This window comes from Cornus florida, unplaced genomic scaffold, assembly GCF_030987335.1.
Source record: "Cornus florida cultivar Cherokee Brave unplaced genomic scaffold, ASM3098733v1 CherokeeBrave_3.0.0_Hap2_Chr04, whole genome shotgun sequence".
Classification (NCBI taxonomy): domain Eukaryota; kingdom Viridiplantae; phylum Streptophyta; class Magnoliopsida; order Cornales; family Cornaceae; genus Cornus; species Cornus florida.
In genome coordinates this window covers 8,882,233-8,906,125 of record NW_026775574.1, presented here as the reverse complement: position 1 = coordinate 8,906,125, position 23,893 = coordinate 8,882,233, and the positions used below count along the sequence as shown (strand labels likewise).

Sequence of the window (23,893 nt, the reverse complement as noted above, 5' to 3'; positions counted from 1 at the left end):
AAACTCAATTATAAAATTTCTGTTTTTAAAGAATTATAAAAGATTGTTCTCTGAATTTTTTTAGACTGTTTTCAGAATTATAATCCAAGCAATCTCTTAACTTTTTTCTTCTTTTATTTTTTCTCTTCAAATTTCTTTAACTTCTTTTTAAATAAAAGAGTTAAATTTTCCTTATTCTATTTAACTCTAATTTTTTTTTTTCTTCTTAAAATCCTTTGTTTTTTTTGGTACTTATGTATGATGTATATAGTATATAACTTTTTTTTCTCTCTTTTTATTCTTTTGTTGTCACTGTAATTTTATAAAGTCAATTGGGTGTAATTTCATGTAGGACTTTCAAAATACAAATACCCACATTTGTATTTAGTAGGAATATTATCCAATAATATTTTAGTTTTTATATTGATCAAATGTTTATCTTCCTTATACTACTAATCATTGATTTGCATATATTTTGCAATTTTTTTTTTCTTCTTCGCCCAACAAATTAGTAATTTTATTTTTATTTTTTACACTATGTCTTCATGATTTGAAATTTTGGCCCTGCCATGCTTGCTATATATATATAATATAATAAGTGTTTTTCCATGACATGCCTCATAATAAGCAGCACGAATACTAGATACAAATGTGACATAATACAAATAAGGCAATACGACAAATCTAAAAACAATAGGACACAAATCAAGCATGAATACGAATTAATAATATAATATATATTATTTTAAATATAAATAATAATTTTTTTTTTGTCATTTTATCCATATAATTACAAGCAAAAATGTTTGTTATTTTTTATTTTTTAAATTTTATATTATTTTTCTAAAATTTTTACCTAAACTAATCACGGATGCTTCCTAGCATGCCTCATAGGGTAATTAGATTTTTATAGGATATATAAATCCAAAACTCACTCTAAAACAGATTTTGATATAATTAAGTGAGTCGGTTATTAATAAAAAAATAAATATATAAGAAATGAATTATTTATGAAATGATACACTAGTGAGATTTACATCATTCTCACAGGTGACGGGAACCAGTAATAAATTACCATTTATGTAATTTGTTTATGATTTGATAAGTGTCTATTTACTATTTTTGTGATGAAATGTTTATTTATTATTGACCCACTTGCTAGGATGGTGTACAGTGAGAACATAATTATTACTCTTATTTATTTGCTTTTCAGAAAATATTAAATAGCAGCATTAATTTTACTTCTCTCCTGTGAGAGTCCTCCCTCTCTATGAAGTAGTGTTGCAATTGTATGGCAAAGCTCTCGAATTTGTGCTTACCGAAAAATCCTTGAAAATCACATTCCTTTCCATTCCAGGAGATATAAAATCACACAAAAGTAGGAAAAAAAGAAGTTTATACTCCATATATATATATATATACAATACCCAATAAAGGACCACTCTTCTACGGTTCTCTTTCTGAACTCATTGCGACTGGGTTAGTATCTTAATCTACACATTGGATTGATTTTGATCCATTTTTATTTTCTGGGTTGATTTTGATTCGTTTTATTTTCTGGGTTTTGTTCTGTGTTTCGTTTTATTTTCTGGGTATTCCTTAGCTTTTTGTTTGGTTTCCATTTTTCTATTTAAGTCGGTTACTTCTTTATATGAAGATAGATCCCAAATAAGTACTAGGAACAGATTTTTTTGTGGTTTTGGTTCGTTTAAATTGTTATTTCGTTTGATTTTTCATGTGGGTTTGTGTATATGCGTGATCATTGTAGTATGCTACTAGAACCGCGTTATTGTTTGAATTATGAATCTATGTTTTTGAATAAGAATTTTATTTAGATCTCCCTTTTACTGTTTGGCGCTTTGCTAGAGGTAGTTCTGGGAAAAATCTGTTTGGGAAGTTTAGAGAACTAAGATAGTATTTGATGTTCATTAAAATTCACTGTTGGCATTCTTTTTTTGGTACAAAAGATGGAATATGGGGTACATATACATGTTCTAGGGTTGATTCTCATGACTAGGATCTATGATGTGTGAAAAATAATGAACAATCATTTTTATTGATTTTTGACAATAAAATCTAATTGGACTAAGTCCCATGGTTTTCCATTATGGACCATCAAGTACATTTTACCTATTCTCCTACTTGTGAGCCATTGTTTTGGTTCTTTACCCTTGTATATCGTTTGATTATTTAGGTTCTGCAAACACTTGGTTTTAGATTATGCTAGTGTGGCATGGACTTTTATCAAGAAAGAACATCAAATTCTACTGCTTAAAAAATTAATATGGGTGCATATCGTGGCAAAATTCGACGGAAGGCGTAATGATACAAGGCATTTTACTTATTTTGTTGTCAACATCATGATTAGCTCAGGTTATGCACCCTAAATTATGGGGCCAGTGATTAGCTTGTGTAAAACTAAAAACTACAGACATGGAGCTATCAAGCATAAATGATAGTAGGTGTTATCTGTGGCTGAGTAGGGCACCCGGATGTATTTGTAACCTATGGTAGAATTAGTAGTCATATCAGTTGATCATGTAATTTATGTTACTTTAACATGTTGCAGATTGTCCCTTAGCTTCTTTGCTGTGTTTTCGGTTAATTGTTGACACAGGAGTTACCTTTCTTTCTATCCAAAGGATCCTATTTCTCAAATTCTTTCATGAGAGCTAAACTACAATGCTCTTTAGACATACATAAATATATATGTCTGTACTTTAATACACATCCTTGGTCAGCTGAACAGAAAGGCTTCACAACTAGAGACGGAATACATTTTCCCCTGGTGTTTACTGGGCCTTGTTCATTCAATTCTCAGAAAGAATGTTAATTCTCTGACTTTCAGTTTTTAGTTATTTGTTGTGATCATGCCTCTGAGCCTGTGATTTGTAAGATGGTTTTTGTAGCATTCAAGTGGATATACTTCATATCCTTCATGCTTGTTAGAGATAAGGTCTTTTGGTTGTAACAGATAATGTAAATTCATTAATATTGTCCCATTGGTGTCTATGATTATATCTATAAAAACAAACTTGTGCACAGAAATGCTGTTCACACACACACACACACATATTGGGTGAGACCACTGCTCTTAATACATGACGGTGTTAGCCAGATCGTTTTGCTTCTGTCAAGAATTTTTTTTTTTTTTTTTTTTTTTTTTTTTTTTTTTTTTTTTTTTTTTTTTGGTTTAATTGTTAATTTTTACCTTCTAGCTCTGACTGTGTTCCACGCTCTTGAGTTATCGTATTACATTGTTTTTTTTTTCAAAAAAAAACCTTTTCAAATGACTTATCTTGCTGTATTCTGATTCTTCTTTAACAGAGGAAGCCATCATAGTTCCAATGGCTCATGATACTTCTAGTGCTGAATCAACTCGTCGAAAGCCTTGTCTCTTGAAAGATCAAGTTCGATTAGTCAAGAAAAAGGATTCTGAACGTCATGGCATTGTCCCTATCCAGGATTCCCTGTCATTTGAGAAGGGATTCTTTATTGTAATCCGTGCATGCCAATTGTTAGCCCAGAAGAATGATGGACTAATATTGGTAGGATTAGCTGGGCCCTCAGGAGCTGGGAAGACTGTACTTACTGAAAAGGTACTCAACTTTATGCCAAGCATTGCTGTCATTTCAATGGACAACTACAATGATTCCAGTCGAATTATTGACGGCAATTTTGATGGTAAAACCTTCTCTCCAGGCGTTCTGCTTTTTGGACTTTTTAATAGCACTTCTTGACTGGATTACTGATGGTTTTTATTACAATCAGGTTTTTGTTTTTCAGTTGTTCCACAGTGTGGAGAAAACATGCTTTTATTTTTATTGAATTTGTTTTCTCTCTTCTTTCTATATGCTTAATATGAAGCTTCTAAATTTCCATGATTATTTAATCTCAACTCGCAAGAAGTGATGAAAAACAATAATTGACCTTAATGAAAACTTGAAAGGTGTATAGAGCCTATAGGCAAGAGATACTCCTTGTTACTATGGTCGAATATGGTTATTACTTTTAGGTATATAAAAATGACGAGTGCTAATATTGTCATTTAAAATGCTGGTTTATCATGCATCTTCAGAAACCCCGTCCAGTGCTATTACTTTTAGATGGAATGCTGGTTCATCATGCATCTAATATTACTTTTAGATGCAATGTGACGTGAAACCTCCTGTCAGGTGCTATGGTCAGGGTTTGAGTCAAGAAATCTTCGGAATTGTTTTTTTTTTTTTTTTTAACTCTTGCCAAGATTATTTTATGTGTAGGTTATTTTATTTTTGCTCAAGGAAAGGGTAGCTACTTAGAAACTCATCTTGGAGATTGAAATTCCAGGACAAAACGATGCAAAACAGACCAAGAGGGGTTGAGACTGTCCTAAATTAAGTAAGAGACTAATTGTTGCCTACGAAGATTATTTTTAAATTTGTACAAATAATCAATATGCTTTGTGCCTCAACTGAAGAAAGAACAAAAAGGTGTCACAAGGGCTTCTAGCCCAGTGGTATAACCTCTCCTCCCCAAATGCGGAGGTTGAGGGTTCAAGTCCCTCTAGGCACATGTGGATATGGGTGTGTGTGTTTGTTTTAACTTCCAAAAACCAAAAAAAATTTTAATAAATAAAAATAATACTAATAATAAAAAAAATACAAAAGGTGTCACTTTTTCATTTACAAACAATCACTTTTGTGACAGGGCTTGATCTACTTTCAGCTAAACTTGTTTGCAAGCTCCTAATATGTAGAGCATTCTTTAGCCCTTATATGGATCTTTACAGTTTGTTCGCGTTCACATTTCTTTAGCATGCATCATTGATTTTTCTCAGCTTGGTCCTTGGGCATACAACATTTCTTTCATTATCAGCATCATCTCATGCCTTCCTTTTGGCCATTTAATGAAGGGTAACACTGATGCTAGAACTGTTTGGTTGATTCATTGCAAATCCAAGCAGATCATGGGCAATTACTCTTGGGAAACCACAGAAGCAACAAAAAACAACACTGCCCTTGAATGAATGAATGAATGAGTGAAAGAAAGAATTGATTTCTTGTTTTCATTATCATATGCATTTAGCCAAAAATTTATGATTTCATAAATATCTTAAATTTTGTGTGTATAAACTAGATTGTGTAAGTGAGAACGTATCTATGTATTTGCTGATTTCCTTTTTTCTTTTTTTAAAATCATTGACGTCTTGCATTTAGCCAAGGCTTGTATGACTTCATAGACCCTTTCATGTATCTTCTAGATTGTGTTAGGGAGTAGTGGGCATGCATTTTTGTGTGTGTTTGTTGTACCTACCAGTTTAAATTTGAGATGGTTCAATTCCTCTAGATTTTTGGCATGCAGAGAACATTCTGGAACTCAGTGTCCCGTCTTCAAAGTAGGCTAACTATTTGAAATTGAAATACAGATCAATTTTTAATGGGGTCTAGTATCTCTCTCTTTTTTTTTTTAAAACAGATCCACGCTTGACGGACTATGAAACTTTACTCAGGAATATCCATGATTTAAAGGCAGGAAAGCAGGCTGAGGTTCCGATATATGATTTCAAGTCTAGTTCTCGCACAGGATACAGGTGGAACTTCTTTTCGTGTTATACATCTGAATTGCTAACTGTATACCAAAGGGCTTCATTACTTTCTTAGAAGTTATTGGGGGCTTAATAAGCTTGAGAAGGAAACTACATTTGAATAAATTTCTAATTTCTTGTTAAAATATATGATCAATTTTACCATATGACAAGCATCAAAAGTGTTATTCTGGTTTACTTATAAAAAATATTAAAATTATTCTGTTTCTCTTTGTTTTGCTTTCCTGATGAGTTATTTGTATGGTCATTCAGTGAAATGTTATTTCCTTGGAAAAATAGTAAATAGGGATTGGTTTGTGCTTCTGTTTTTTTTAAGACGATACTTTTCTCAAAGAAGAAAGTGTACTAGTTTATCATCCTTTCTTTTCTCTCTACTGGTCTCAAAACGTTGACTTAGAGCTTGAGAGTTAAGACCCAAAGCCCCTAGGACAAAGGTAGACCAGTATACTAGCCTATCATCCTCGTCTGGATCAATCGATGTGGATATCCTTCTTTTCCTTTCATTAATTTCACATTGCATGTATTCATATCTGACCTCCACAAGCTTTTGTCATACTGTAATGTTCCAAGTCTTATTTCCCCGCACAAGAATCCAACTTTAAGTTTGCTTTCGCTTTTGTTACTTTATTATTATTATTTTTTGAGTTACTACTTAGTCTTAAGATGCTCTCTCTGTCTCTCTCTCTACTCACGCATATGCACACCCACACACGCCCACACAACGCACCATGTAGTAGATCTTAGAACTCATTTCAGTATTTGCTGGTAGCAGGACACTTGAAGTCCCAAGCTCCCGAATTATGATTATTGAGGGCATCTATGCTTTGAGTGAAAAGTTGCAGCCTTTACTGGATCTTCGTGTATCTGTTACCGGTGGAGTTCACTTTGACCTTGTTAAACGGGTTATACGGGACGTACAACGTGCTGGGCAAGAACCAGAAGAAATAATCCACCAGATATCTGAAACGGTTTTCCACTTATACTCTGTTAAATATATTCATGAACTTTGATGATCTTCTCTTTGAAGAGTTCTCAATCACACTCTTTTATGCAGGTATATCCAATGTACAAGGCTTTTATTGAGCCGGATCTCCAAACGGCAGATATTAAAATCGTCAACAAGTTCAACCCATTCACTGGATTTCAGTGTCCTACTTATATTTTAAAGGTTAATCTTCATTACTAAAATTACTTTGTATTTACTTCTTTAGTGGTGGTCCACGGAACAGCCAAAAATTATATTCAATAATGAGTTAAGAAATCTATATTATAAACTGTGTGCTACCTGTTAATTGTAGTCATCGAGAGACGTGACCGTGGATCAAATCAGGGCCGTAATGCCTGAAGGACTGAAAGAAGCTATGGAACAGACTTATGATATATATCTTCTTCCACCTGGTGAAGATCCAGAATCATGCCAATCATATCTAAGGATGAGGAATAAAGATGGAAAATACAATCTCATGTTCGAGGTTTGCCCTTTTGTCATAATAACTGGCACTTTTGAGAAATAATAGGCAGTTATTTGTTATAGTTTAGTCTTCTTGTCATGTCTGTGCTCATTTTGAGAAATTAATTGGTAGGTTCAAGGATCCTGAATTTTATGTGTATTGTTGCTACTATCACATAGTGATATGTTTACAGAGATGCATAAAATGTTAACATATTTTCAGCTGGTAATTTGAGATATATATAGATATACTGCATAAACATGTAGGAGTTATCATAGAAAGCAAAGCACAGAGGTGGAGGACGCACTGTCAATGTGTTAGCTCACTAGTTGAACTGCTCTAAGAAAATTTGATTGAAACCAGAGGTTTATTGCAACCTAGAATGGAGGAAAGTAAGAAATCAAAGAGTTGGATGATATTAGTTTTTGGGTGCTGATGAAGAGCAATTGAGGCTTTTAAGGTGTGTCTTCTTACTATTTGAAACAAAGTTAGGGCTGAAGATGAATTTGGGTGAGAACAATGATGGGTAGTGTGGAACCAAATAAATACAGTACACCAAGGCCCAACTCTGCGGTTCCATCACTGTGGTAAGTTGGTGGGGTGTTGTAGGGGGCAGAGGCCCCCTGCCTGAAGGTGGGGGTTCGGGGGCCTGCCCCCGACCCGAATTTATTGGGAGGTTATTTTGGCAATTTCCGTACTTGTTATGTTGCCCTAGTGCGAGGGTATTTATTCATTCTGAACACTCTGTATCTGCTGCTATTTTTTATCATCGTATTTAAATCCTTGCAACCCTTGGACATAGCCCTAGTTTTGAGTGAACCAAGTAAAATTCGTGTGTTCTTGTTGTGTGTTTGATCTATTTTTTTGCTTAATTTTGCAACAAACAAGATGACACTGGTGGAGAAGGTGGATAGCTTGGTAGCAAATTTGAGGGGTTAGGATCCCTTCCATCTTCTTACTGAAGACACATGTTAGGTGCACTCTTTAAAGCTAAATATGTTAAGAGCACTATGATTGTAACATTTGAGCCTACATTGATGATTGGAAGCAACAATATCTTTTGAAATGGGATGGGCTCACTCCCATGAGAAGCACCCAATCAAGCTTCCCAAGTTTTTGTCCATTTTCTCATTCTTGCATCAATTAATGAAAAGCTCAAGGAGCTCTAAAACATTTTATTGAAGGAGAGAAATGAATCCAAGTACCATTTGATAGAGTGGAAAAAAGTCATGAAGTTTGCTTACCAAGCAAAGAGGGATGTGTATCAGGAACCTTAGCTTGTGTAGTTAAGTTCCGTTAGGGATATGGTTGTAGAGATGCATGCCAAGGAGAGGAATAGCCTGTTGAGGTCAATAGTTAAGAGGAAATATGGGAATGATAGGGGTGTCAGTGGAAGTCGTGCCTCATGTGGGATGTGAATTTGAAAGAGAGATAGTGGATATAGAGAAAGGTTCTCTGAGTATATTAGTGTGGATATAGAGAAAAGTGAGATAGTGGCTTGACCATTAGTGTGGATGATAGCCCTTTTAGATCAGCTTTTCCAACTCTCTTTAGGCTCACTGTTAATAAGCAGGGCCTTGCTGCAATTATGTTATGCTCTGAGAGGGTGGAGCAATTTGGGATCAGAATTCAGGAGCCTGTTGTAGGATTACAGGGTGGAAGTTGTGGAAGCCTTTCCTGGCAACTTGTCTGCTTGCTGCTTTGTTTGGAGGTCAGATGATTCCCAAGACGGGAGAGGAAAGTTTAAGGTTTGCTCCTATTGTAGAGTACCAAGGAGTCTTCGTGCTTCTCTTGAAAGGTCATTTGGCTTGTGGAAGTCTCTTCTAAGATAGTTTTTATTTTATTTTATTTATTTTTATTTTGTTGGACAGCATCCCTAGATATGATTCCAACTATATAGAAAAGTTGGGGAGGAGGGGAAAATTCATCCCGAACTAGTTTTGTATGTGCAATAATGCTGAAGAAACATTGAATTATCTGCTCATCCCTTTCTCGATGGCTATTGATTTGTGTTTTATTCTTCTATCTTTATTTTTTTCACAAGGTCATGCCTGGATTGAGTTGCCGGTTGCAAAGTTAAAGCACTTCATCCAAAGTTTAGCGTTCTTTTTAATGATGTATATTTTATCTATTTCGGCTGATTCTTTTGTTGATACTTTGAGATGGATAAGATTACAGTTCTATATAGTTGGATTTCTTTTTATTTTTATTTTCTTCCTTCCTTTGTATAATTGTGTTTTCATATGGCACCGTCTTGTTGTAGTGGTTTCCTTTTATTTATCCAGAAAAAGAGGAGTCCTTTGTATGGCACCCTGGATTTGCTAAGAATTTGAGTGACTGGTAGAACTGGAAAGCAATTCTCCATACTGACATCTGATCAAATTGATTATGCTTTTGTATTTCAGGAATGGGTTACAGATACTCCATTTGTTATATCACCAAGAATAACTTTTGAAGTTAGTGTCAGGCTTCTTGGTGGGCTGATGGCTTTGGGATACACGATAGCAGCTATTCTGAAAAGAAGCAGCCATGTATTCTGTGATGAAAGGGTTTGTGTGAAAATTGATTGGCTAGAACAACTGAACCGTCATTATATTCAGGTAGTACAAATATTTTTCATCTTCGTCTTTTTGCCGGTGATTTAAGAGGAGTAACCATATATTAGAATTTTCTTGTCTCCTTTTCGCTAAAGATGATGTTGCTTTTGCCTTCTCTTGGTGCTTCCTGTTTCATGTTGGTTATATTGCCTTTGTTTTCTGTGATGAATTCGAAGCAATTTTCATATTCATAATTAAGCTGAAAATAACAGCACTTTAGTCTCTAGTTGGCCACGTGCCAACAAATCTTTGCTGTAGGGTTGATCAGTGCTGTTTGTTGCTGAGGAATATAATGCTTAAACCGGTCTTCTATTTTATGCCTTCAAAATTGTTGAATGCTTGAACAACTATTTCATACTTATAATATAGGATTCACATCACTGTACTAGCTGTATTATTATTGTTATTTTTAATTTTCTTCAACAGCTTGAATGATGACTCCTCATTTTTGTTGCTTTTAAACTCTCCCATGTAGTTTGTCATGCATTGTGTGCTAAGTAGAGCTAAATTTTAACAAGAAGTTTGCCATTTTGATAAAAAAAGGTGCAAGGAAGAGATCGTCTAGTTGTGAAATATGTTGCCGAGCAGCTGGGATTGGAAGGTTCATATGTTCCTCGGACTTACATAGAACAGATACAGCTGGAAAAGCTTGTAAATGAGGTTATGGTATGACAACTTCTGAAGACTATTATTATTCCTTTTCCTGCATTTGAGTCCTGATCTAATCATTCTGCAGGCATTGCCAGATGATTTAAAAACAAAGCTCAGCATAGATGAGGATCTGGTGTCAAGCCCTAAAGAAGCACTTTCTCGAGCCTCTGCAGACAGGGTGGCCATGCGAATTAAGCATCTCAAGAGGTGCAATTTCCTGATCCTGCCATTGTCTGGGCATTAATTGGATAATGATGTTTGTCTATATGGATAATGAGGCTTGAAAAACATAACTGATCATATTAATTGGTTTGAGGCTGCATTTATATTTAATATGTCTATATCATTGTTATTCAAGGTTACAACACAAGTCAGCTTCTTGAATTTAATATGTCTATATGTCTATCAAATTCTGCTCCGCTGTTCCATCCTGTTGAGACATGTCTATGAATTGAATCATGGGTCTTGCAGAACTTTTTGACTATGTGCCGATCTTGATTTTTTACTACAATTATTCATTCGTTTTTGTTTCTTTTGATGATGTCAATATATCTACTTGGAATTTATTTGTTTTTAATACTTTCCATGAGATTGAGTGCTTTTTTTTGCCCACAAATATCATACGGATATCATTTCTCTACTTTGAACCTCTTTGACAGTCAGACTGCTCTTTGAAATTTATCTTTGTTCCATCTCGCTCTTTCAATCTTGAAGTGCTGATAAGCTAGTTAACAGATGATGTGCATAATTTTGATTCTATTTGTTCTTGCGATGGGGTTTTCACCAAGCTTCTAGTACTTTTATTATCTTGATAATTGATTGAGTAATTTTGTCAGCCAGGCCAGCCCAGTATCTGAACCTGGATTTTCACTCCGGCCTACAAACTCTCTTCTCTTACACCTTGCCATGTTTCTTTTTCTTTGACAAGTGTGATCTACGAAAGTTATATATATTGCTATTTTGTTGATAGTTCTTAGTTCGATATTAAAACGGATCATAAATTATCTTGTGTTATGCACAATGTGCCACTGAGGCATGGAGGTGAATTTGGACCATCTGATGCTCGAAGATATCTAGGACATCTATGAGAATATACTTCTTGTTGTATTTGAGAATGCATATCAGTATTTAATGCACCAAATTTCAAAAAAAAAAAAAAAAAAAGACTTGACGGAATAACCTTTATTTTGTTGACCCATTGGTTGATGCCAATTTCCAATGCTCTATTTTAACAGGGGATGCACATCCCAATTAAGCACTCACACTTCCATATTTTAAATATGAATGAGCTTATATGTTGATGCACTTTTTTTCTCTCTCCCTGGACATTTGATGCTTTCTTAAGACCCACCTTCGATGCTATGTCAAACTAAATTGTGGTTTATTTATATTTTGAATACAGGGGCATTTCCCATTCGTATTCAACACAAAGAGACAAAAATTTTCCCAGGCTAAGTGGATATGACAGGACTGCAGAATCGCCAGCAACATTAGCAAACCCGGTGATTTTATGCATGCTTCAAATATATTTTGTGCCTTGTTTAATCTTTTGGTTTCACTCTGGCATCTAATTCTGTACTAATCAATCTCCTTTGCCTTTTTTTCTTCCGTCCAGGGAGCCATCACACAGCTCTCAGAACAAATTTCCACGCTAAATGATCGGATGGATGAATTCACATCTTGTATTGAAGCGCTGAATACCAAGATAACTAACAAGAGTGTTTCTAGCAGCCAACTAAACATGGGTTTGCAGCCTGAAGCCTGCAATGGATCTGCTCCCGCTTCTTACTTCATCTCTGGTTCAGGCAATGGCTACCTGCCTGGATCCATAATGCGTAATTCATCATCTTCCTCTCAGTTAGCAAAGGAGTCTTCCTTGATGGAAGAGGTACCATGACTAATCTCATTATACCTTTTAAATTTTATAATGATCATTTTCTGCAGATCTGATATATATGAGAAGAGTTGCCCGCTATAATTCTAAAGTGAAAGGCAGAAATGAATCATTTTCCTTCCATGATGTCAGACAAAGACTTTTGTTTCTCCATGAAACTTGAATAACAAAATGAAAATGAATTCCCAATGAAGGCCAACTATTGTTTCACAAAAAAATTGAATGGGTTAAATAGTGATGGAAGTCATGTTAGTAGAATAAAAATAAAAAGCTGTTAAAAAAATGGTTTATGATATCTTACATTAAAAACATACATGAAACTTTTTATTTGCCAAAAGAAATGTTCAGATTTTTGTTTATCAAACAAGTCAAGAATATTATAGTGGCTTGACAAAATGTTGGAAGAACATAGAAGGTAGTACACAGGACCAAATTTTGAGGCAATGGAAATTTGAGAAGAGCGTTGAAGCATAACTGAAGTTAGTGACGCTGATAAAATATTTAGAATGAAATTAGGACAACTGAGTTATCTTCTTGTGAAAAAATTGAACAACACTAGTAATAGAATGTTTCCTGCACATAGTTTGATCCAGAGTTTACTATCACAATTACTAGGTGCTCTTACTACTGCATGAAAATTTGATATTTATGATCAGGTAGTATGTTACAAGTACTCAAAACTAACGTGAAATAGAAAATATCGTGTTCCCGTCATGATTTGATTTTTTTTTTTTTTTCGTCAATTTCCCATTTGGCCAATTACTCAGATATGTGACAATGTTCCAAAGAACTGATATAAATCTCTTAAAAGAATTTATTTGTTGATTTTTTCCTTTTTAGGTTAATAGAATCCTACTGTTTCTGGATACATATAGTTTTTAGGTTGATGATTGATATCGATCATTCAAGGTACTAAGTTACTGACTTGGGGCCTGAAGTTAATTCCACCATTGTGTATAGATTCAGTGCCAGGCGATACGAAAAGATACACTGCAAGGCTCGAAAAAGTCCAAAAATTATGAAAAATTAGAACAACATAACTAGCAGAATAGATATATAAAATAAAACCAAAAAGCAACATCTAGAAGACATAATATCATGTAAACGACCAATATAAGCACTATGACACTATTCTACTACAGTATGCTATAACTGTTGGATAATAAATATTCAATATTTATCATTACATAAAAACCCAACGAACCTAGATATATTCATATTTCATTATGAAATTGAAAAAAAGATTGAAACAAAAGTGCACCTTCAAGTGTGATGAAAGAAGATAATAGAAACCGAACCCAGAGAAGTTTGATTGTTGCTCGAATTAAAACTCCTGCTGGAGTTCTGAAAATGGAAGCCTTTGTTTGTTTCTCATTTATGTAGAGTAGAGATTAAAGAGAGAGAGTGAGAGAGAGAGAGAAGGGTGTCTAGGTGGCTGACCGGTCAACTCGGCAGATCTCGAGTGATGACTTGCAATATCACAATAGGTATTGCAAGTCACGGTGAGTTGGCTGAGAAAAGAAATGCATCTAAGAAGCCATTAGAATCTCGAAAAAACTGTCTACTACATGATATGTTACAACAGACCAACAACAAACCAAGAATCATGACAGAAAATTAAACACGCTACACTCAAAGAAAACGAAGATTTACGTGGTTACATCCACAGTAAAGATCCGGTGAAAGATTTCATTATGCGAAAAACAGGAGATTACAAGTTTCAGCCCCCAAACCCTAGTTCTCTCACTCTCTCTTTTCTGCGGTTTTCATTGTTCTCTTGTTATCCCACTCCAAATTTTGAAGGCTTGATATAAGGGTTACAAGAGTCTTGAACAAGGTCCAAGACCCGCAAGAGAAAATGGGTCAAAAAAAATTTCCACCCATTTTTCAGGCCAAAACAAAATTTGGTCCACAACATCATATGATATCATATCGGACCCCTCAAAATACGAGCCGATTCAGCCACATCATCTCAGCATCAACAAAAGATTTGAAACCCACATGCTATGCGTTAACACTTCACACACATGGATAGGGGTATGAGTCCAATTGGTATGGATAGTATATACTCGAGAAATCTGCAATTAATATGGATAGTGGTAGTGATTTTACTGATGTGGGATTGAAGTGAACTAAGCATCTTCTTCTTGCAATCACCAGTCCTGGACTGTTGAGTCATTAACTCTCTCATCAATGGTTGGTGTTGTGAAGAGTAATTGATCAATAATAAACTTCAAAGCAAGCTAAAAATGCTCTCTAGAGAAGGGTTCAGCAGTCCAAATATATATATATATATATATATATATATATATATATATGTATGTATGTATAGAGTGGTGTTCGACTGCTCCGTGGTGAGCAGGGAAAACTATACTCACTTTTGATTGTAGCATCTTGCAATGTTTTAGGAAATTTGCTTATTTAAATTACCCATTAATCAACATTGAGGTAAAATGACCATAATGGACATATTCATAAAAAAAAATAAAAAAAAATAAAAAAAAAAATCGAAATCAATTTTCTTTAATACAACCTTTCAAGATTTGGTCGGAGTATCTCTCTGTAGAATTTGATTAACGGTGGATTTTCTCATCTCTCTCAAATATAAGATTTCACCAAAATTATATATTCAGATTTGGCCTATTTGTTGAGCCAAAGCTATCATGGCCTTTAATGGCCGCCTGAATAGCATGACTCTGTTTGAATATAGAAACTATATTTAACTCTATAGAAATTAATGTTCTTCAACCATTTTTTTCATAATCAAAACTGAACATTAATTTCTATTGTGGTTTGGAGGTACAAAAATATCCCTCTTAGCGAAAGTATTTCCAAAATGGTACTTCCATCAGAATTCTAGTAACAAAACCTTCTTCTCTATTATTTGCCCACAAACGGAAACCCCTTAAAGCCTGTATCAACTAATTCATGATCTCCAATAAAACTCAGACAAAGAAGAAATTAGGGGGGAAAATTAGATTAGCAAATCCAAAAAAAAAAGTTTTCTGTTATATCCATCCTGCAAGTTTCATCTATCAAATTCTATTTTTGGTATTTTCTTTATTGACTCTTATATTTAAGAGAAATGAGGAAATTCACGATTAATCAATTGTAGAAGGAGATACTCGGACCAAATCATGAAAGGTTGTTTCAAAGAAAATTGATTTATTCTCTTTTACGAATTTGTCCATTATAGTCATTTTACCACAATAGTAATTAATGGCTAATTCAAAGAAAATAAGTTTCCTAAAACAGTGCAACGATTCTATTAGCCATAGGATTAGATCATACGGCTACAATGACAAGTGAGTATAGTTTTCCCTGCTCACCAGGAAGCAGTTGAACACCACTTTGATAAATAGCCCCTTCAGACATTAGGAGTAATTGGATTGGCTATAAATAAGTGATGTGGTTTACCACAGATGGCTATATGTATTTGGTTTACCTGCTTTATTTAGGAAGTGGTTGGCTTTCAATGTTCCAGTAATTGCAAGATCCCTGATTATTACAAAGATGATCTGATTATGGGGTTAGTGGCATTTTTGTTTGTTAGAAGTTAAAAGAGGCATGAATCAGTTTTGAGATGCCTGACTTTTATTTGGTTAAATATTTTTTTATTTTCTTTTCTATCTCTCTCTCTCTCTCTCTTTTTTTTCCCCTTCTGATTTGTGCTCACTCTATTTTAAACAGATATCAGGTATTGCACGGGGGCAACGTCAAATCGTGCATCAGTTAGACAATCTTAGCAACCTTCTCCACGAGAAGCTGGGAGAGAAGTCTGGTCGTGTAAAATCAGAAAAGAAAAGCATAATGGCAGATGTTGAACCCATTAGAGTTTCTCTGATTTTAACGTTGGCTATTGGGGGTTTTGGAGCCATCTTGTTTAAGGGTTTTCTACCCCGAAATTGATTCTCTACCAAATAATTCACATTTAGATCTTCACATCTTCTTTTCTTTATTTCTTTTTAGTTTTTTCTGATTGGGTCCCACCGAGCATCTTGCAATACTACCTTCTGATCGTGAAGACATACTGTTGATTGACCATATGATCTGTGGTCGGAGATAATGGAGGCAAATATTCACCTTCAAGCTTCTCTTAAGAGTTGTTTTTTTTTTTTTTAGAAGGGCATGCTTAAGCAAATTTTTGTAACTTTGTGGGATTCCTTGTTCCCGGTGGAAATGTTTCAACACGACGCTTTCAAGAGTATAATCCACACTAATATAGGATACAATTATAATTTCCTTCACAAAGTTTACCCTTCAATGCAGATTATAAATCCGAGACCAAGTTGATATATATAGACTTGCTTAGTTCTTTTGATTCTTGTTTCCTACCGGCGTTCTGCAGAAAGTTTTATATGTGCAGAATAATTTGGAAGCAGGCTCTGTATTTCAGCTGAGTTAGAGGGATTGGGAAGCTTCTGTTGATATTGCTTATACTTTTTAGATGATTATATGGTCATTTTGTGTAGAGTGGCAAAGATGCAACATATATGACTACAGTACAGAAAGCAGATTATTATGGGACATTTTAGTGCACAGATATATTGAGACATATGAACAGGATGCTAGATATTTCCATTTGGATATATTTGATTATGTAGAGTTCTGTGCACTAAACCTTAGTTGGATTTGAAGAACATGTCTCCACAGGAACATTCCATGGAAAAAATCATGTTGGTCTCTGTTTAACGTGTGTCACTTCTTGTATCTGTAGATGCGTTTTGAAAATTGTGACTATATAGATTGTGCAAAGTAGACAATATATGCACATTAGGGCAGACGGTGATAGATGATCCTGTTTCAGTATCCTTGAGAAACACAGGCACAAAAAAGTACAAAGGAAAGAAAAATCTTCAAGTATTCAGAGAAAAGCACACAACAATCGAAGTTTTTCATAATAGTTGAAAGCCCCTTCTCTCTTGTGTAAGTCACAGAAGTACAAAGATTAAACATTCTTCTGTAAATATATATATATAGAAAGTAAGATATAAACTAACTAATGCCATTTTGGAAGAACTTTATTCTTGCAGTTTTAAGACTACTAGGAAATCCCCAGAAAAATGCTTCACTCTCACAAAAAGAAAAATGACATGTAACACTCAAACTGTCAGTTTCTCAAAATCAGATTCTGTACAGTCAGAAATTAACACCACCCTTTGGAGCTTCAATACCATGCTACTATACAACAAAACTCATTTCAACACTCAAATTTCTTTGTTATCACATTCTGTGATAGATTTTTCTTCTTTTCATGCTTATTCTCTTTTCTTCTCTGAGATTTACTTCACCTAGGTCCTGAGAGCTCCATGGCTTGGACAAGTAATGAAGAGTCATCAGTGAGATCGGAGTATCGCTCTGAAGAGGAGAATTCATTGGCTCTGCACCTGGTTGCCTCGGCTCTCTGGGAAGCTTCCCATTTCTCTGCTAGTCCATCTCCTTCAAGCATCCGAACCACTTCAGACATCTTTGGTCTATGACTGGGAAGATACTGAGTACATAAGAGAGCCACTTGTACCATTTCCTCCAGCTCAATTCTATCATAGTTGTTCTTCAAGTCCTTGTCAACCAGCATGTCAAGCTTCTTTTCCTGGTGGATTTTCTTAACCTGCAATCACAGCGAAAACCAAATGAATCGACCAAGGCAGAAAATTTTCTACCATATTTGAGTAAAAACATCGCTGTTTCACTCACCCAATCAAGCATAGCTCCTTTCTGGTTTGCTGCTTTTCCGAATTCTAAGGCTCTTTGGCCAGTGATTAATTCTAGGAGAAGAATTCCAAATCCAAAAACATCTGTTTTCTCGGAAGACTGGCCTGTTGAGAGATACTCTGGAGCTATGTGCCCCACGGTGCCCCTAACAGCTGTTGTGACATGTGAATCGCGGTGATCCAAAAGCTTTGCCAATCCGAAATCCCCTACCACAGCTTCACAGTAGTCGTCAAGCAATATATTTGCAGCCTTCACATCCCTGTGAATAATCTTGGGGTCACATTGCTCGTGCAGGTATAGCAAACCCCTTGCAGCTCCCAGGGCAATTCTTTTCCTCGTGCCCCAATCCAAGGCCGGTTTGCCTGCAATAGAGAGCGATGAATCTAACTATGAGTTGCAGAATTTATACTCACACAAGAAAGAATTATGTTTATGCTAGTGACATATATGTTAGTGACTTCATGTCATTGAACTAGACATTTTGATGGCTGTTTTACCTTTGAGACGCGAAGCAACACTCCCATTGGACATGTAAGGGTACACCAGAAGCCTCTCTGATGTTGTCATACAGAAGCCGTAGAGCCTCAGGAGGTTTCGATGCACTGCAAGGCTGATCATCTCGACTTCAGTCTGAAATTGGATCTCCCCTCCGATGGCATTTCCATCTTTGAGCCTTTTCACAGCTACAACAGTCCCATCCGAGAGGTACCCTTTGTAGACATTTCCGAAACCACCCTTTCCAAGTATGTTCTTGCTGCTGAAGTTGTTCGTGGCGGTCTGAAGTTCTCTGAATGAAAACCTCTTCAAGTTTCCAAGGCAAACTTCTTCGCGGTGTTGTTCTGTAAGTTAGCCAAAAAAAAAAAATGTCTGTTCATAAAAAAGTTTGAAACTAGCTAGTATTTGCCAATTTGTGAGGTTATTTAATCTTTTACTAACCATTAACGTCGAAGAATATTTGCTGGTTGTGTCTGTGCCTCCACCAGAGAAGGAATCCGAAACCAAGAATCAGTAGACAGATGCACCCAAGGCTAGACCCAAAGGCTAAGGCAAGTTTGTGACTTTTAGGCCTTCCTAAAGGTTGAGAATCTAATAAAAGCATACATATAATTACTCCTCCATGAGAAGAAACAGTTCAAACCAATTCAACTACCAAATAGCTGCAATGACATATGTAAAACTCGAAAGAGGGTGAAGAATTATCCGTTATATGGAAGTTCAAAACCGGGAAAAGTTTCAAAGAGAAGCAACAACATAATATTTGGAACCACAAGAACAGAATGTTTCAGCCAAAAAAACTAGTGATTGTGTTCTTACTTAGCGAATTGTTGTAGGGGAAATTAAGTGGCATTGGTGCTGTTCCATTGCAGTCTGCCTCTTTCCCGGTCGCGCATATCATAGGGTTTCCCAAGATGCTGTGCCATTGAAATAAAATAATGAGCAAAGAGAGAGTTTTGGTGATCCATCTTCCTAATTCAAAGCCAAAATGAAAAAAAATAAAAATAAAAATTCAAATAACTTACCTGAATGTTTTGGCAAGCCTAGGCACTGGACCACTCAAATTATTGAAAGACAAGTCCCTGGAACATGAAACAGAACCCCAAAAAAGAAACTGTCAAATAAAAATTTCAGTTGATAAATTCAGAGAAACATATCAATTGTAAGAGGTTAGAGGAGACTTACAGAAACGAAAGCTGAGACATGTTTGACAAAGACAAAGGAATTGCTCCGAAAAGACTGTTATTGTTAAGCCTCCTGTTCAAAATGATCTAAAAGATTATCCCTTCACAACTAAAAAAATTCTATACAAAATTCACCAATACAAATACACACACACACACACACACATATATATATATATTCATTTAGAACTTACAGATATTGGAGACTTTTGAGATTGGCTAGAGAAGAGGGAATTTCACCACTGAAGTTATTGTTAGAAAGATCAAGTGTGTGTAGTTTTGGAAGCCTCCCAATCTCAAAGGGAATTGATCCTGATATGTTGTTATTCTGTAGAAGCCTGCATAACACCTCATTTATATATATATATATATATATATAAATATACTCTAAAACACTTACTGTAAATCATTGAAATCATTCTTTTGTTCTCTTTTTTAGGGTACTTACACAATTTGGAGATTTGTCAAGTTCCCAATACTCGGTGAAAGAGTACCGGACAAATTCTGGCTAGGAGTTCCTCTGCAACAAAGACCAAACTCAGTATTACTGATTTTAGCTTTGATGGACACCATTTTCAACTTTATTGGTGTATATGAATTTGGAAGTATGATATAAATTTAATTGTATGTAACTTACAGTCCAATAACTTGATTATCAGGTAATGAACATGACACCATAGTCCAGCTACATGGATCAACAGCATTTTCATCCCAATTCTCAAGAACATTATGAGGATCCATTAAAGAACGTTTAATATCCATCAAAGCTAGCACTGGAGAGAATCAAAAGAAACCGAAAATTTCAAAAAAACAAATTTGTAAAAATGAAAAGAAAATAGAAATTTATGATAATTTTCCCAAATTAACAAACATTTTGTTTTATATGAGATTGGGGGAAAAAATCAAGTTACCTTCATAGTTGACACCTTTCGTGGTAAGCGCAGCGCTTGCACAAGTCAACAAACAGAACAGAGTCACACAACACAAAACATTGCCATATCTTGATATTCCCATTGTATCAAAGGTTTGAAAAATGAGCTTGTGAGTTGTTAGGATTGGTTTGATGGATTGAAAAACACAACCAAATTTGAGATGGGCTTATTTGGTATTTTGATGAGCTCTGCTCATGCTTTGACAAACCACAACTCGTGCACTCACTCACAGCTTCTGATCACAAACACAAGGGAGATAACAGAGGCTTTTGGTAGTAAAGTGAGGGAACTAACATGCCTGCCACTTGTTCAGGAAAGTAAAGAAAAGAATATATATATAGATATACAATATATAAAAGCAAAGACAGAATTCACCCAATCTAGTTAAATTCAAAAGATGATGGAAAAAAAAGAAGAGAGAGAAATTCCTTCAATCATGCATTGGTTTAGCAAAGAATGACTTTAGAATTTTCTATGCTATTCCCAGAATTTAAAATTAAAAGCCACTGAAGTGCTAACCTGTTAAGCACTGTAAGTAGTTTATTATTAAGTGGTTCAATCAAAAATTTCTGTGGGTCAGACATTTTCTCAATAAACGTGTTATATATATATATAAACATGGCCAACCAAGAACACAAATATCAATCTCTCTCTAAACCGGTTCTTTTTTGTTAATATACCCGACTAAATTCTTAAAATCGGGTCCAAGACCTGCAAGGGCGAAACAGGATTTGGGTCACAATCCAAACCCTAGATAATCTTATATACTCATAGTCCTAAAATTGGGTACATGTTCTGCAGTACCCCTGTGAATACTACGACCTGCAAGAACAAGGTGAAACAAAATTCGGGAAACAATTCAAATTAACTTGCCCGCTTTGTCCCGCCTGCTTCTATTGGATGGATTTGAGATCATCCTAATTGGGTTTAGAAAAAGAGTTTAAAACCCATTGAAACTGCCCAAGTTAATAATTATTATATAAATAAATATTATTTTATTAACTATAATTTTTCTTTTTCTTTTTATTTCCTATGATAATTTTAAATTTTAACGATATTTTTGTTATTATTATTATTATTTGATATAAGACTATACTATAAAAATTGACAAAATTTATCTTAAATTTATATAAGTTTGATTTACTTTCCTTATTAAAATATGTATAATGGGGTGCTTCGAACCGTTCGACATCGCATCGGGCACCACAAATCGAATTTGAAAAAATATTTTTATTAGTGGGACGGATTTGAAAAATAGGTACTCATCACAAACTCGTCCCATTGATATTCCTAATACAAATACTCAAACCCTAACCGAATCCAGGACCCGAAACAAAAATAGGTGCACAATGTGTATATATTTAAATTATGTACGGGTGATACACAGGAGAGAGAGAAGACAGCACAAGTATGTTGAGATTGCTTTGGTTTGCTAAGCTTCTTTACAGTGGCTTATGAGAAACCAACATTCCCTGATTTTGGCTATTCATTAAAGTCACAAATATCATTTCTTAAGAAACAAATACACATGCATAGTACATAGATACACATATACATATATATATATATATAGTGAGAATCTCGAGGATATGACTCGAGATTGGTGAAGTAGTGGCTCCTCGTGAGATCTTTATCGAGTGAAATTATATACCCAACTTTTTTCTTTTTTAATTAGGTGAGTTGGGTTTTGCTTTATTGATTCTATAAACACTCACAATGTCCACATCGTCAAGAGAGTCCAACCAAAAAAAAAAAAATCAAAAGCAGGCAACTTTAAAAAGCAAAAGCTGCAATTTACTCACTCTCTCTCAATCTCGACTTTCTCTCTCTAAACTGAACTGTGGGTCCATCATATATCGTAAGCTTCTGTAAAATAGAAACTTTCTTGAATTAATGCCTTCGATCAAGAACAATGGTGACTCAAGTGTGCCTTGCTAGGACTGAAGTTTAGGACTGAAGTTTAAGTGCATGAAGTCACAAACACACCCTCTTTTATAATCATAACATCTATATATATTGTATAGATATAAATATATATGTGTGATTATGGAGTATTGTACCCACGTACACGTGCAGTGTGGACCCTATATGCTGTTGACTTGATCTTCAAACGGATTGATTAAATGTTCATGATTATTAATAGAGAGGAAAGTACATTAAATTAAATGACCATCATTATTATTGATCAAATGTGAGAATGTTCATAAGTATAGCACTAAGCTTTAGATTAGAGACGTTATTATGTTTAGAAGCAAATTGAGGGTCTGATTGGATATAGAGATAACCTAGCACAACCATTTTGAAAGCATACTTTGGTGCAACCGAAAAATTCCTTACAAATTCAAAACAAGGGACAGTTTCTCTCATACTAAAGTACTTTTGAGATGTTGCAGAGGCCTCATGCATTGGATTAGTCCTTCAATTAGGTTCAGAACTGGTCGTTGGTTATAAATATATATATATGTGTGTGTGTGTCTGTGTGCAGGAAACAATTATAGTCATTAGGTGAGAATTGAACAGCTTACGGCAAGACTAAGTAAGCATGAAAAATCAGTTCCAACCACTAAAGGGGAAGTGTACGAGTCAGGTGGGATGAATTATAAGTGAGCCCTAGTGATTGGAACATGTTCCCCAATGGCAAGAGCAGGACAAGCATGAGAAAAGAAGGTCCTTATATTAGTGCATTAAGGGTTAATGCACTAGGACTAGTTGGCTATTTATTCATTTATTGTCAATTCTAAATACATCCCACCATAGGCCACAGCCAATAAAGACATTCCACTGGCTGGATTCTCAAACCTTGGTATAGATATGGTTTCTTTTCTTGTCTATTCACTCCTTCCAATTTATTATTATTATTATTTTTTATAGGTCCTTTAGCTCCATTTCATGCCCCTTTCACTTCCCCACCCCACCCTTTTTTTTCCTTTCCCAAAGTGAATTCCCTTGCGTTTGGAGGGTCATGTCCATCAAAACAACATCGTTTTGATACATAAGTATGAAACCCAATTCGCAAGAATGGAGCCAAAATAAGCCTATGGGGTCATGTGCCCGCTGGCTTGGCCCCCTCTATAATATATGTGGTATTTTTAAATTTTTTTTCAATATATATAAACAAATTTATAATGCCTCCTAAATTTTTTAGTCTCTTAAATTATGTCTTTTAACTTTTTCTTTATTTTTCTCTTTTACTCTTTAAATTTTTTTCATTTACTTAAAAGAGAATGCCAAATTTCTTTCTTTTGTCTTTTTATATTTCTTAAAATTCTTTTTTTTTTTTTTAACATGCCATATTTAAATAATTTTCTTTTTTTATATTTTATATTTGTATGTTATATATCACTGTGCTCCTCCTACTAGAAATCCTAATCCGGTCCTGCCAATGTAGGACCCATGTTGGAGCTCCATGCA

The 23,893-nt window shown here is 34.9% G+C and overlaps 2 protein-coding genes across 2 annotated transcripts; one reads left to right on the top strand and one right to left on the bottom strand.

Annotated features, from left to right (window-relative positions):
* Window positions 1–1,219: 1,219 nt before the first annotated feature.
* LOC132302696 (inorganic pyrophosphatase TTM2-like) lies at window positions 1,220–16,369 on the top strand. Its single transcript, XM_059799617.1, has 12 exons — window positions 1,220–1,458; window positions 3,307–3,663; window positions 5,437–5,551; window positions 6,339–6,534; window positions 6,621–6,734; window positions 6,865–7,038; window positions 9,423–9,617; window positions 10,158–10,280; window positions 10,351–10,472; window positions 11,668–11,767; window positions 11,881–12,153; window positions 15,850–16,369. Exons 2-12 carry the CDS (start codon window positions 3,327–3,329, stop codon window positions 16,066–16,068), a joined length of 1,968 nt encoding a protein of 655 aa, XP_059655600.1. The 5' UTR covers window positions 1,220–1,458; window positions 3,307–3,326; the 3' UTR covers window positions 16,069–16,369.
* Window positions 16,370–17,022: 653 nt separating this feature from the next.
* On the bottom strand, window positions 17,023–21,024 carry LOC132302697 (protein NSP-INTERACTING KINASE 2-like). The gene is made up of 11 exons (XM_059799618.1): window positions 20,462–21,024; window positions 20,188–20,323; window positions 19,999–20,070; window positions 19,745–19,888; window positions 19,552–19,623; window positions 19,392–19,448; window positions 19,186–19,283; window positions 18,808–18,957; window positions 18,369–18,710; window positions 17,854–18,233; window positions 17,023–17,767 (listed from the first exon to the last, which is right to left on the bottom strand). The coding sequence occupies exons 1-11, from the start codon at window positions 20,562–20,564 to the stop codon at window positions 17,447–17,449; spliced, it is 1,875 nt and encodes a 624-aa protein (XP_059655601.1). The 5' UTR covers window positions 20,565–21,024; the 3' UTR covers window positions 17,023–17,446.
* Window positions 21,025–23,893: the final 2,869 nt, after the last annotated feature.